General features: G+C 41.6%; 1 protein-coding gene across 4 annotated transcripts in view; it reads right to left on the bottom strand.

The window, feature by feature from the left end:
• Positions 1-2,851: 2,851 nt before the first annotated feature.
• LMLN (leishmanolysin like peptidase) overlaps positions 2,852-13,483 on the bottom strand; it is a 79,053-nt gene continuing 68,421 nt past the window's right edge. For 3 of the 4 annotated variants that reach the window (XM_023214888.1, XM_023214886.1, XM_023214889.1), the window contains one exon: positions 6,752-12,471. In XM_023214888.1, coding sequence (XP_023070656.1) covers positions 12,371-12,471 — 101 coding nt within the window. In that variant the 3' untranslated portion in view covers positions 6,752-12,370. Of the gene's footprint in view, positions 5,056-6,751; positions 12,472-13,483 lie in introns of those variants that run through there. The other variant, XM_023214887.2, reaches the window with a different exon arrangement.

The raw sequence follows: 13,483 nt of genomic DNA, 5'->3' as shown, positions 1-13,483 counted from the left end.
TTAACTCCTGCCTCCTGAGTGGGCAGGTGTAGGACTTGACAGTGGGTGCCATGTTGTACAATAGTTTTTGCCTGTTTCCATGTGATATCAAATTTACTTTTTAATCCTGTTGCATTTACATGAGTCAGGGCATTAAGTTCTTGTGCTTCCATGAAGGCAGATGATACTAGCAAGTCATCTTGTTCATTTGCTTTAGTTAAAGATCCTGGTAAATTAGTACATGCTCAAATATGTGTAATGTAAAATGGGAAATTTCTTTTTCTTACAGTTTGTTGTAACAAATTGAACAGCTGATTCAACTGATCATCCATACTATATTTGATTAGGGCTGTCTCAACGTCCTTTATAGCCTGTACTACATATGCAGAATCTGAAACAGTGTTAATAGGCTGATTAAAATCTTGTAACACTGAAATGACAGCAACCAAGTCTGCTCTTTGAGCTGAGTGATATTGAGTTTCAATGACTCCTTCTTTTGGCCCAGTGTAAGCCACTTTTCCATTGCTGGAACCATCAGGAAACACCATCAGAGCATTTTCTAAAGGTTTTTGTCTGGTAATTTCAGGTAAAATCCAAGTAGCCCACTTTAAAAACTGGAAGATTTTTGTTCTTGGGTAATGATTATCAATAATTCCCACAAAATCAGCAAGACCAATCTGCCATGCATCAGAATTGATAAAGGCTTGCCTAACCTGTTCCTTGTTTAAAGGAACAATGATTTTATCTGGATCACTTCTACACAATTTTACTACTCGTAATCTTGCCTGACCAATTAATGTAGCCATTTGATCTAAGTACAATGTAGAAGTCTTAATTGTACTGTAAGGAAGGAACGACCACTCCACAAGATCTGTATTTTGAACAATGATGCCTGTTGGAGAATGTACAGTAGCAAAAATCAAAAGTTGGAGTGGGGCTAAGTGATCTATTCTATTTACTTGTGCTGACCGAATTGTTTCTTCAACTAATTCAATTTCTTTAGTTGCCTCTGGAGTTAATGTTCTTTTACTATTCAATTGTGGATCCCCTCTCAAGATAGAGAACAAATTTGACATGGCATAAGTAGGGATGCCTACAGTTGGCCAAATCCAATTAATATCTCCCAGCAATTTTTGGAAGTCATTTAATGTTTTTAATATGTCTTTTCTTATTTTTATTTTTTGTGGTTTGATTTTCCTTTTCTCTACCTGCATTCCCAAATAATGAAAAGGAGTGGAGGTCTGAATCTTATCATATACTATTGTCAGTCCTGCATTTGCACCCTCTGTCTGCAGAAATGTGTAACAGTCAATTACTTTGTCTCTCGTTTCTGCAGCACACAAAATATCATCAACATAATGAATGATATAACAGTCTGAAAACTTGTCTCTAACTGGCTGAAGAGCTTAAGCTACAAAAGTCTGACAAATAGCTGGGCTCTTAAGCATTCCCTGAGGCAACACTTTCCACTGAAACCTGGTGGCTGGTTCTTTATCATTTATGGCCGGTATAGTAAAAGCAAATTTTTCAAAATCCTGTTTTGCCAGAGGAATGGTAAAAAAGCAATCCTTCAGATCAATTATAATTAAAGGCCAATCTTTGGGGATCATGGCCAGAAAGGGCAGCCCGGTTTGGAGAGCCCCCATGGGTTGAATTACCGTGTTAACGGCTCTTCAGTCAGTCAGCATGCGCCATCTGCCGGACTTTTTCTGAATTACAAACACTGGAGAATTCTAAAGAGAGAAAGGGGGTGAAGTATGTCCTTTTTAAAATAGTTAACTATTTCATGTAGCGTCCCCAACTTTTCCTTAGGAAGCGGCCACTGTTTGACCCAGACAGGACGCTGCAGGGTGAGTCTGAATTGCTCCCTTGCCGTAGTGAACTGCAGGTTGGGCAATACTGAGTGCGGGAGCCGAGTAGCGGCGAGTCTAGTCTCAGGCTCCCTCCTCCAGCACTCACTCGCTGAGGAGGCGGTGACCATCGTGGTTTTAGCCCCAATGGCCCTGATTGTTCTGGAATTTTTCTTTTTTAATTTTAGTGTTTCAGGATATATTACCTCCTATAATTGAGTGTAGTCCACATTTTGCGTTGACCGAGTCATTACAGACTCTGCTACATATTTACAATGTGAACTTTCCGTTCCTTTCTTGAACTCTGTCCCTGCCTCTTCTTCACAATCTATCACACAGCTTTCAGGGCATCAGAAACTGAAACGCTATCTTCTCCTGTTTGAAACGGTTCTAAAGTTGCTTTAATAATGGCCTAATCATTCCACACTGTAAGTGGAATGATTTTACCTTCCCTGCTTGCTTGTTTTAATTCTTTGCCAGTTTTTTCCCAATCTTTTAGATCTAAAGTTCCCTGTTCTGGAAACCATAGGCAGAATTGTTCTATTGTTTGAAATAGAGTAATTAGATTTTCTGTAGAAGCTTTAACTCTGCCTCTTCTTAAGAGAATTTTAATGAAGCTGAGATAAGAGGCATATTTACTTTCAGTTTCTCCCATTGTTACCCTGGGTTCCTCCGAGCGCATGAGCTTACCGCAAGGCTGACCGTGGACGTACACTTGGGAATCTCTCATCAGCTGTCCTCAATGCTCAGGTTCTTAGCGTACCTTCACCCTAGAGAAAGGCACCTGCGCTGGGCGGCAGATGAAGGGGTGGCCTGCCCCTCCACACCTGTGGGTATATCTCGTCAGGTGGGACACGAGACTGAGAAAAGAAATAAGACACAGAGACAAAGTATAGAGAAATCAACAGTGGGCCCAGGAGACCGGCACTCAGCATACCAAGGACCTACACCAGCACCGGTCTCTGAGTTCCCTCAGTTTTTATTATTATTTTCATTATCTCAACAAGAGGAATGCAGTAGGAGAGCAGGGTGATAATAAGGAGAAGGTCAGCAAGAAAACATGTGAGCAAAAGAATCTGTGTCATAATTAAGTTCAAGGGGAGGTACTATGCCTGGATGTGCACGTAGGCCAGATTTATGTTTCTTTCTGCCCAAATATCTCAGTGGAGTAAAGAATAACAAAGCAGTATTGCTGCCAACATGTCTCGCCTCCCGCCATAGGGTGGTTTTTCTCCTATCTCAGAACTGAACAAATGTGCAATTGGGTTTTATACTGAGACATTCAGTTCCCAGGGGCAGGCAGGAGACAGTGGCCTTCCTCTGTCTCAACTGCAAGAGGCCTTCCTCTTTCACTAACCCACCTCAGCACAGACCCTTTACGGGTGTCAGGCTGGGGGATGGTCAGGTCTTTCTCATCCCACGAGGCCATATTTCAGACTGTCACATGGGGAGAAAGCTTGGGCAATACCCGGCTTTCCAGGGCAGAGGTCCCCGTGGCTTTCTGCAGTGGATTGTGCCCCTGGTTTATTGAGACTAGAGAATGGCGATGACTTTTACCAAGCATACTGCTTGTAAACATTTTGTTAACAAGGCATGTCTTGACAGCCCTAGATCCCTTAAACCTTGATTCCATACAACACGTTTTTGTGAACTCAAAGTTGGGGCAAAGTGGCTGGGGCAAAGTTACAGATTAACAGCATCTCAGGGCAAGGCAATTGTTCAGGGTACAGGTTAAAATGAAATTTCTTATGTCTTCCCTTTCTACACAGACACAGTAACAGTCTGATCTTTCTTCTCCCTTCAACACCCATTGTATCTAGGAAGTAACTAACTTGCTTTTGATTTTACGGGCTCATAGGCAGAAGGGACTTGCCTTGTCTCGGATGAGAATTTGGACTGTGGATTTTGAGTTAATGCTGAGATGAGTTAAGACTTTGGGAGACTATTGAGAAGGCATCATTGGTTTTGAAACGTGAGGACATGAGATTTGGGAGGGGCCAGGGGTGGAATGATGTGGTTTGGCTCTGTCCCTGGGGCCACCCAAGAAGTTCTACCTTGCCTGCTGCCTAGGCAGAGCTGATTTATCAAGGCAGGGGAACTGCAAGAGAGAGCGAGTAATTCACGCAGAAGCGGCTGTGCGGGAGACCGGAGTTTTATTATTACTCAAATCAGTCTCCCTGAGCATTGGAGGAGCAGAGTTTGTAAGGATAACTTGCTGGGTGGGGAAGCCAGTGACCGGGAGTGCGAACTGCTCAGGGATGAGATCCCAGGGAGCCAGAGCTGTCTTCCTGCGCGGAGTCAGTTCCAGGGTCGGGGTCACGAGATCAGACCAGCCAGGTTATCAATCCGGGTGGTGCCAGCTGATCCATCAGGTGCAGGGTCTGCAAAATATCTCGAGCACTGATCTTAGGAGCCGTGTAGGGAGGGTCAGAATCGTGCAGCCTCCAGCTGCCTGGCTCCGAAACCAGAATTTCAAACCTTGTGACTAATGTTAGTCCTACAAAGGCAGTCTAGTCCTCAGATGAGAAGGAGGTCTGCTTTGGTAAAGGGCTGTTACCGTCTTTGTTTCAAACTATAAATGAAGTTTTCCCCCAGGTTAGTTCAGCCTACGCAGAGGAATGAACAAGGACAGCTTGGAGGTTAGAAGCAAGATGGAGTCAGTTAAGTTAAATCTCCTTCGCTGTCTCAGTCATCATTTTGAAAAGGTGGTTTCATCTCCACCCAAATCTCATCTTGAATTCCCACATTTTGCAGGAGGGACCCAGTGGGGGTAACTGAATCAGGGGGGGTGTTTCCTGTGCTGTTCTTGTGATAGTGAATAAGTCTCATGAGATCCGATGGTTTTAAAAAGGGGAGTTTCCCTATACAAGCTCTCTGCTCTTGTCTGCTTCCCTGTGAAACGTGCCTTTCACCTCCTGCCATGATGGTGAGACCTCCCCAGCCACGTAGACATGTAAAGTCCATTAAACCTCTTGCTCTTGTAAATTACCCAGTCTTGGGTGTCTTTGTCAGGAGCATGAAAAGACTCATACAGCAGGCAAGCTGTGCTGAAGAAGCAATTCCTCTATTCTTTGTGTTCTTTGTGGCAACATCACATTGTTTGTATCTTCACTCAAATACACCCAAACCTCCACTGTCTACACACTTACGAACACTCACGAGTGTGAACACATAGCAGCCCTCTTCTCATCCGCCTGTACACTCTTGAAATGTCACTAGGAGACACCTAATGGGGGGGGAAAGCCAGATGTTCAGATATTGTGATTTGAGTATTTTCGAATAAGGCAATGTCAGAAAGTTGTTGAGTCACTAATGTCTCTACTGAAATTCAAAAAATTGAGTGGCACTGAGCATTAAAATGATTTTGTATCTAAGACATAACATCTATAGGCATCAAAATATTTCCATAATATAAAATGGAAAAAGTATTGACTATCAGAATATTTGGACAAATATTTGAATCACATATTTGGACCCATCTCCTTATTTTATTTTGAACATTTAAAAAAATGAACTTCTAATGGCATCCCAACAAAGGTAATTTAAATAAACCCCTCCATTTCTGCATATCTACTGGTGAGGTTGTGAACAAAAGACTAATTTATGTAATAATGCCCCCTATAATAAACTATATTCTATGAACATATCCAAAAATAGTATAAACAAAGTCATATATGAGATATAGCTTTATCTTCAGTATGCTGGGCAAATAATATTGTATTTATCTGAAGTAATTTATTGTGTATAGTTTCAGCCACTTATATGCAGTCTGTACAACTTTAAAAACACAACATATTATTAGAAAATCCCCACAAAGATCTCAGTCCAACAATTAAGTCACGCAAGTGATGCTGGATCAGTTTCACAAAGTGCTTGGCTCCAAGTCGCAGGCAGAACAGCTGTAAATGCACATGAGGAAGGGACCTCCTGGGACATCCTCTTGTGCTACATTCAGGTTATGAGAAGGAATCACACTCCAGGATGACACCCACAGTCTATTTGATGCCACTGTGTCAAGTGTGGTGCTTGAATGTGCCAGGATGGTCATGCAATGAACTTTCTGGCCCACAGCATAGACCAAATCGTCTATGAATTGCTTTCGTCCGCTCTCCTTCCTACTTAACTAGACCTGTCCCCATTCCTTAAGTAGGACAATTTTACTCGCCTTTAAGTAGAAATTGAATTATATTTCGTAATAAACACCTTGTCTTCCCCAAATAGAGTCCATGACTGTGTGCTCCTCATCCGGGTTAAAAACAGTATTTGTTTTAGAGACAGGATCTTGCTCTGTCATCCACGCTGGAATGCAGTGATGTGATCCCGGTTCACTGCAGCCTCTAACTCCCCAGCTCAAGTGATACTCCCACCTCAGCCTCCCAAGGGGCTGGGACTACAGGTGTGCTCTACCATACCTGACTAATGTTTTATTTTTATTTTCTGTAGAGACACGGTCTCCCTATATTGTCCACGCTGGTCTCAAATTCCTGGGCTCAAGCGATCCTTCCACCTCAGCCTCCCAAACTGCTGGGATTACAGGCACGAGCCACCATGCACAGCCCTCATCCAGGTTTTTCAAAAACTGATAGTGTTGGCTGGGCACGGTGACTCACGCCTGTGATCCCAGCACTTTGGGAGGCCAAGGCGGGTGGATCATGAGGTCAGGAGATCGAGACCACCCTGGTTAACACAGTGAAACCCCATCTCTACTAAAAATACAAAACATTAGCAGGCACCTGTGGTCCCAGCTACTCGGGAGGCTGAGGCAGGAGAATGGCATGAACCCAGGAGGCGGAGCCTGAAAGGAGCCGAGATTGCCCCACTGCACTCCAGCCTGGGCGACAGAGCAAGACTCCGTCTCAAAAAAACAAAACAAAACAGAAACAAACAAAAACTGATAATGTTAAATAAAGACAGGATGCAAATTAGTTTCCATTTTTATTAAAGTTGTCTTTTTCTAAGGAACATATTACACTTAAAGTTCAATACCATAAATATTAATTATTAAATCTTCTATTTTAGTTATTAAAAATGTAAACACAAAAGAAAACAACCACTCCCTCCCCATCCCCGACCTAATATATATTAAAAAAATATTCTTCCTCTCAGGTAAGTTCTTTTCTTCAGAATGAGTGACACAGACCTCATTAAAATCTTGTTAGTCCTCCTGGGCTGCAAGGACATGGCAGGAATGACGAGTGTCCACTGTGACTGAGGCCCATCTCCTCCTGCCACGACCACTCATGTGCCCTGAGAGACAGGCTCCTCTCTGTCCATTTAGCATCCAAGGACATGGACAGTGGTAAGGCACCGAGCACAGACACTGTGACGAACACAGCACGCAGGATGGCGTGTGCTCCCGGAGGCAGACCACAGCCAGCACAGACAGCAATTCTGGATGAGTGTTAGTCACAGGGTATAGGGCTGGAAGGATTCTGAGAGATCGCTTAGTCATTCACAGATGGCCTCAGTCAGTAAGTCTTCTAATGTTAGAGGGGACACTGACACAACTTTATGAAATACTTTGATATATTTATTTATTTATCTTCCTAAAACTAAACCTCATAAAATGATGTTTCAACTTCAAATATCGATAAACCTTAAGCCTAGATAGGCTAAAAACTAACTGCAAGCATAATTCATAACATTTATAGAATGTCTATTTGGTCTCAAGAAAAATAAGTATCCTATAGGAAAAATGTAAGGGTTACTGGTTTTAAGAAATAAAAGGATATTTTTCAGGAGAATACTGGAAGGATCTATATTAGGACGACCTACCTGTTTGCCAGTTTCTTTAAAGCTGTCAGCTCAAGCCTACTGACATGGCTTTTGCTTCCTTCCTGTAAATTTTGTTCCTGAAAACCTGAGACAAATTTACTTGATATTTTTGACAACTGGGACCTTAAAATGATCAAAATGAGCCTAAGTCTGAACTGAAAACCAAAGTAGTCAGTTTTTATAAGTACTTGACCCTTTTTGAATCAGAAAGTGACTCCAGTCTACTGTCCCCAAATTGCTGCTCCCTGTTCCTTCCCTGCATCCCTCACTTCCACTACAGCTGCAGCCAGCCCAGTCTGTCCCTCTTACAGAGACATGGCTTTGTCTTTGCTAATATGAAGGTATAACCTGCCACAGGATACCAACGCATGGGCCATTTCAAATTCTCCACTTTGCAGCTGAATTTTATACCAATAATGCTGCAATGACATCTCGGATTCTAAAAGTCTGCTTCACTGTCATCTTTTTTTTCCCCAAGAAAGAGTCTCCCTCTGTCATCCAGGCTGTACACTGCAGTGGTGTGATCAAGCTCACTGTAACCTCAAACTCCTGACCTAGTGACCCGCCCGCCTCGGCCTCCCAAAGTGTTGGGATTACAGGCATGAGTCACTGCACCTGCCACTATCATATTCGAAGTGACTAAAATGTGCCTCTTAAAATCTCTGACAGGTTCAGTGTCCTTCCAAGTCTTGCTGGATACACTATGCAGAATCAATGATCAGTAATCATATTCAAGCCTTACTGAAGAGGACAGGAGATATCAACACAGTTACCCTGAGGAACTCAAGACTTTATCCATACTTTATCTAGACACCATAGTTTATCCAGTTTCACATTTGTCCAGAGAAAACACTGGGATACCAGGTTTCCAAGCTTAATAAATATATATACAAAAAAGTCATCTATAATATTTTCTTCAGAAAGCCATTAGTGCAAATATAATTATATCAATAAAAAATAAAGCAAAAATATATTTCAAGTATAAAAAGCACCATGCTCAGAAACAACACTACCTAAATGGTGCCACTACACAACAGTCAAAATATAGTCAAACCTATCACTGTGACTCTCAAATATATGATTAATTCATTGTATTTTTGGTAAAATTCTTTATACAGCTCTTTGCAGGATGATTCATAATCATAATAAGTATATGCTTTGATTATTGTAAGTTTCTTTAAAAATAGACTCTTTGCTTTTCTTTGATTTTGCACAATTTACAGTGTGTACAACATATGCAGAAAATGAGCACGGGCCCGCAGACCATTACGCAGGTTGAGCATCACTTACTGAAATGCTTGGGACCAGAAGTGTTTCAGATTTCAGACTTTTTTTGGAATTTGGATATTTACAGATACCTAATGAGGTATCTGGGGCATGGGACCCAAGTCTAAACATGAAATTCATGTTTCATACATACCTACACACACTGCCTGAAGGTAATTTTATACAATATTTTTAGTAGTTTGTGCATGAAACAAAGTTTGTGTTAAGTACTTATATGCAGAATTTTCCACTTGTGGTATCAGGTCAGCATTCAGAAAGTTTCAGATTTTGGAGCAATTTGAATTCCAGATTTTTGGATTATGAATGCTCAACCTGTATTAGCATCTTTTCAGTTAAGTTGACTATGTTTGAGATTCCCACCTTTTCACAACGACAAATACCTCCCATTTAAAACCGCATGCAAATATATACTTTAAATTTATGCATTTGAAAAAAAGCGACTTTCCTCTATGCTGGGGTTGCTGTTGGCTCTAATGCCAAATAATCAGAATTAATTCTTAGTAATTATGCTGCTTTGCTCACTTAGCACAATTTCTTCAATGGAGTACTGAACAGCTACATGCTGAATGGACGAAAAGGAGGGAAGGACGAGAAAAGGAGTAGTAGAAGGAGTCTGTCTGAGGGTTGTGGTTACAATACCATGGAGGAATAGGAGGAGTCTGTCCAAGGTTGTGGTTACAATACCATGGAGGAAGAGAAGCAGTCTGTCCAAGGGTTGTGGTTACAATACCATGGAGGAATAGGAGTCTGTCCAAGGGCTGTGGTTACAATGCCATGGAGGAATAGGAGGAGTCTGTCCAAGGGTTGTGTTTACAATGCCATGGAGGAATAGCAGTCTGTCCGAGGGTTGTGGTTACAACGCCATGGAGGAATAGCAGTCTGTCCGAGGGTTGTGGTTACAACGCCATGGAGGAATAGAAGGAGTTTGTCCGAGTGTTGTTTACAGTGTCATGGAGGAATAAGAGGAGTCTGTCCGAGGTTGTGGTTATAATGCCATGGAGGAACAGGAGGAGTTTGTCCAAGGGTTGTGTTTACAATGCCATGGAGGAATATAAGGAGTCTGTCCAAGGGTTGTGGTTACAATGCCATTGAGGAATAGAAGGAGTCTGTCCGAGGGTTGTGTTTACAATGCCATGGAGGAATAGAAGGAATCTGTCCGAGGGTTGTGGTTACAATGCCATGGAGGAATAGAAGGAGTCTGTCCGAGGGTTGTGGTTACAACGCCATGGAGGAATAAGAGGAGTCTGTCCAAGGTTGTGGTTACAATGCCATGGAGGAACAAGAGGAGTCTGTCTGAGAGTTGTGGTTACAATGCCATGGAGGAACAGGAGTCTGTCCGAGGGTTGTGTTTACAATGCCATGAAGGAATAGAAGGAGTCTGTCCGAGGGTTGTGTTTACAATGCCATGGAGGAATAGAAGGAGTCCGTCCGAGGGTTGTGGTTACAACGCATGGAGGAATAGAAGTCTGTCCAAGGGTTGTGTTTACAATGCCATGGAGGGATAAGAGGAGTCTGTCCGGGGGTTGTGGTTACAATGCCATGGAGGAACAGGAGGAGTCTGTCTGCGGGTTGTGTTTACAATGCCATGGAGGAATAGAAGGAGTCTGTCTGAGGGTTGTGGTTACAATGTCATGGAGGAATAGAAGGAGTCTGTCTGAGGGTTGTGATTATAATGACATGGAGGAATAGGAGTGTGTCCAAAGGCTGTTGTTACAACGCCATGGAGGAATAGGAGGAGTGTGTCCGAAGGTTGTGGTTACAATGCCATGGAGGAATAGGAGGAGTCTGTCCGAGGGTTGTGATTACAATGCCGCAGGACTTCATTAGCTTGAGAGAAACAATGGGCATCGCCTATCATTCATGAATATATATTTTTTTCTTTTCATATTCTTGTTAAACCTCATCTGAACATTAAAAAATTTCAAATAGGAATTACTAAATGGGGCTGGTAAGCTCTATTACCAGTGTAAAATTACTTCTGGTGACTGGAATCTATGTTACCAGTAATAGGAGGAGTGTCAAATGCAGGAGGTAAAGGATATTTAAAGCAAAGGCAATCTTCCAGCTTCTGTGGACTGAGTCTTACTTAAAGTGGTACAATGGATGCTACTGGATAGTCTCTACACCAAACTTGTACCTTGCTGTTAGTACACAATTCAGACTATCTCATTTTAACTTGCATTTTCCTTCTTATACATAAAACCATTTTCAGATGTTCGAAATTCTTCTGCAATAATTTCTTAAACCACTTTAAAAAATTGCATACCTGTCTTTGCCAGAATTTCTTATCTTCATCGGTCACAAAGGAATAGTTCTGTTTTTGTTGGATCACAACTGTCTTAAGTATTATCAAAAAAAATACAATTATGTTTTTTTCTGTTTGCATGTCTTCCATGTTTTTACAGGGCAGAGTATTTTACTCTCTCTGTTTCCACATTTTTTCATGTCATTATTAAACTCATGAAGAATACAACCGGAAGCTGAGCTCTGAAGAGGGATGAATAGATGGCTACCAGCACACTGACAGCAGTTCTGCCATAAACTGCCACACAGCTGGCAAAAAGGGCAAACACAGTTAAACCATAAGATTTAATGAAACATTTTTTTAAAATTCTTTAGAATAAATAATGGGAACAGTGAATTAAGTTTACTATATACAGCCATTAATTTTTTTTTTATTTTTATTTTTTTTATTTTTGAGACGGAGTCTTGCTCTGTCGCCTGGGCTGGAGTGGAGTGCAATTTTTTTTTTTAAGATACAGGGTCTCACTCTATTGCTCAGGCTGGAATACAATGGTGCAATCATAGCTCATTGCAGCCTCGAACTCCTGGGCTCAAGCGATCCTCCTGCCTCAGCCTCCCAAGTAGCTGGAACTACAGGCATGCACCACCATGCCCGGCTGCCATTAAATTTAAAATAGGTATACTAATGATATGTAGAAATCCCAATTCAATTATTTTCTATAAATCAAAGGACAATTTATACTTTTGAGGACAAGATCTCCAATTCTAATCTTGCAATAATTAGCTGTTGTTTAAGTTACTGCAGTATATGGATGATGAACTTTCCCACTGTTATATGTTAATAAAAATGTTGAGGTATGTAATCACTCTGAAAATTCCACCCATTATCCTTTTTTCAAAGGAAAACTTTAGGAAGATTACAAATCCTGAAAAATGAAGAGACTTGGTGACTTGCAGTTCCTTCTCCTTCTCCAAGATGAGGTGGTTGGGTTGCTGATGAATGTGGTTGGGTTGCTGATGAAGGTGGCTGGGTTGCTGATGAAGGTGGCTGGGTTGCTGATGAGGACAGGCAGCTGTGACGTTCTGCTTTAAGGTCTGATGGTTGTCAACTCTTCCAAGCCAAAGCCAAGAATGCCACTTCTGCCATCTGCATAGGCTGGCACTCGCTCAAACTTTGTGCTTTGTTCACATGAACATAACATAAAAGGATATCTTGAAGGTCCACTTTTCCATTCCTAATGCCATACACACAGAAGAAATCCAGCCAGTAGAGGAAACAGATTGCCTAGCAGAAGCCAGAGGGTGACCACCAGACTTGAGGAACAGGAGCAAAGATCTAGAGTTGAAAACAAAAAGCTGACTTTCTATAAACATTTTTGGGATAAATCATACTGATTAAATATTGACAGATGAATAGCAGTGATTATTAAAAGGTAAACAAGGACCACCTTGAGAGCTAAATCAAGAGTGAAACCCAGGTATAAAAAAGTTTTTGTTTCTTTTTTAATGGAGGAAAAATATATATGGAGGAAGAAATGATGTGTCCACTATGCCAAGGGTAACAAACGGTATCCAAAAAAAATTGCCTTGGGGTAGTAACCCAGCAAAGCTAAAGATAATATACAGGAAAGTAAATTAATATCTTGGTTATTCTGAGATGGGGTGAAGAACTTTCTTCTTTTATTTTTTCTTTGTACCTTCTAAGTAGGCTGACCATATAATTTATCAACCAAAACTAGCACATTTTTTGAATGCAAGGGAGAGGACTATTAATAATGACAACAGACAGACGGACTGCGAGCATGCAAGGGAGAGGGCTATTAACGACAACAGGCAGACGGACTGCAAGGATGCAAGAGGACTCTTAATACTGACAACAGGCAGACGGACCGCAAGCATGCAAGGGAGAGGACTCTTAATAGTGACAACAGGCAGACGGACTGCGAGGATGCAAGGGAGAGGACTATTAATAATGACAACAGGCATATGGATGGTCTCAGCCAGACCAGGACATATGGTCCCGTGTTTCTAAATATCTACCTATCCATTCATATCACCAATCAATCTGACTTGTTTTGAAACAGCAGAAAAGTCTACAGATTTGGGGCACTAGAGATATATTTTAATTCAGCCATGATGTGTCCCCATACGTAAAAACAGTTCTCATAATGGAAACATTTTTATAGCAGTAGGGAGATGAGGCCAACCTGATCTTATTTTAGGATGAGTTGTCCTTTTAAATATTTTAAACAATAAAGATGAGCTTTTATTTATTTATTCATTTTGAGATAAAGTCTCATTCTATTGCCCAGGCTGGAGTGCAGTGGTGTGATCTTGGCTCCGCCTCC

This window comes from Piliocolobus tephrosceles, chromosome 2, assembly GCF_002776525.5.
Source record: "Piliocolobus tephrosceles isolate RC106 chromosome 2, ASM277652v3, whole genome shotgun sequence".
Lineage (NCBI taxonomy): Eukaryota > Metazoa > Chordata > Mammalia > Primates > Cercopithecidae > Piliocolobus > Piliocolobus tephrosceles.
This window is presented reverse-complemented; position numbering and strand designations above follow the sequence as displayed.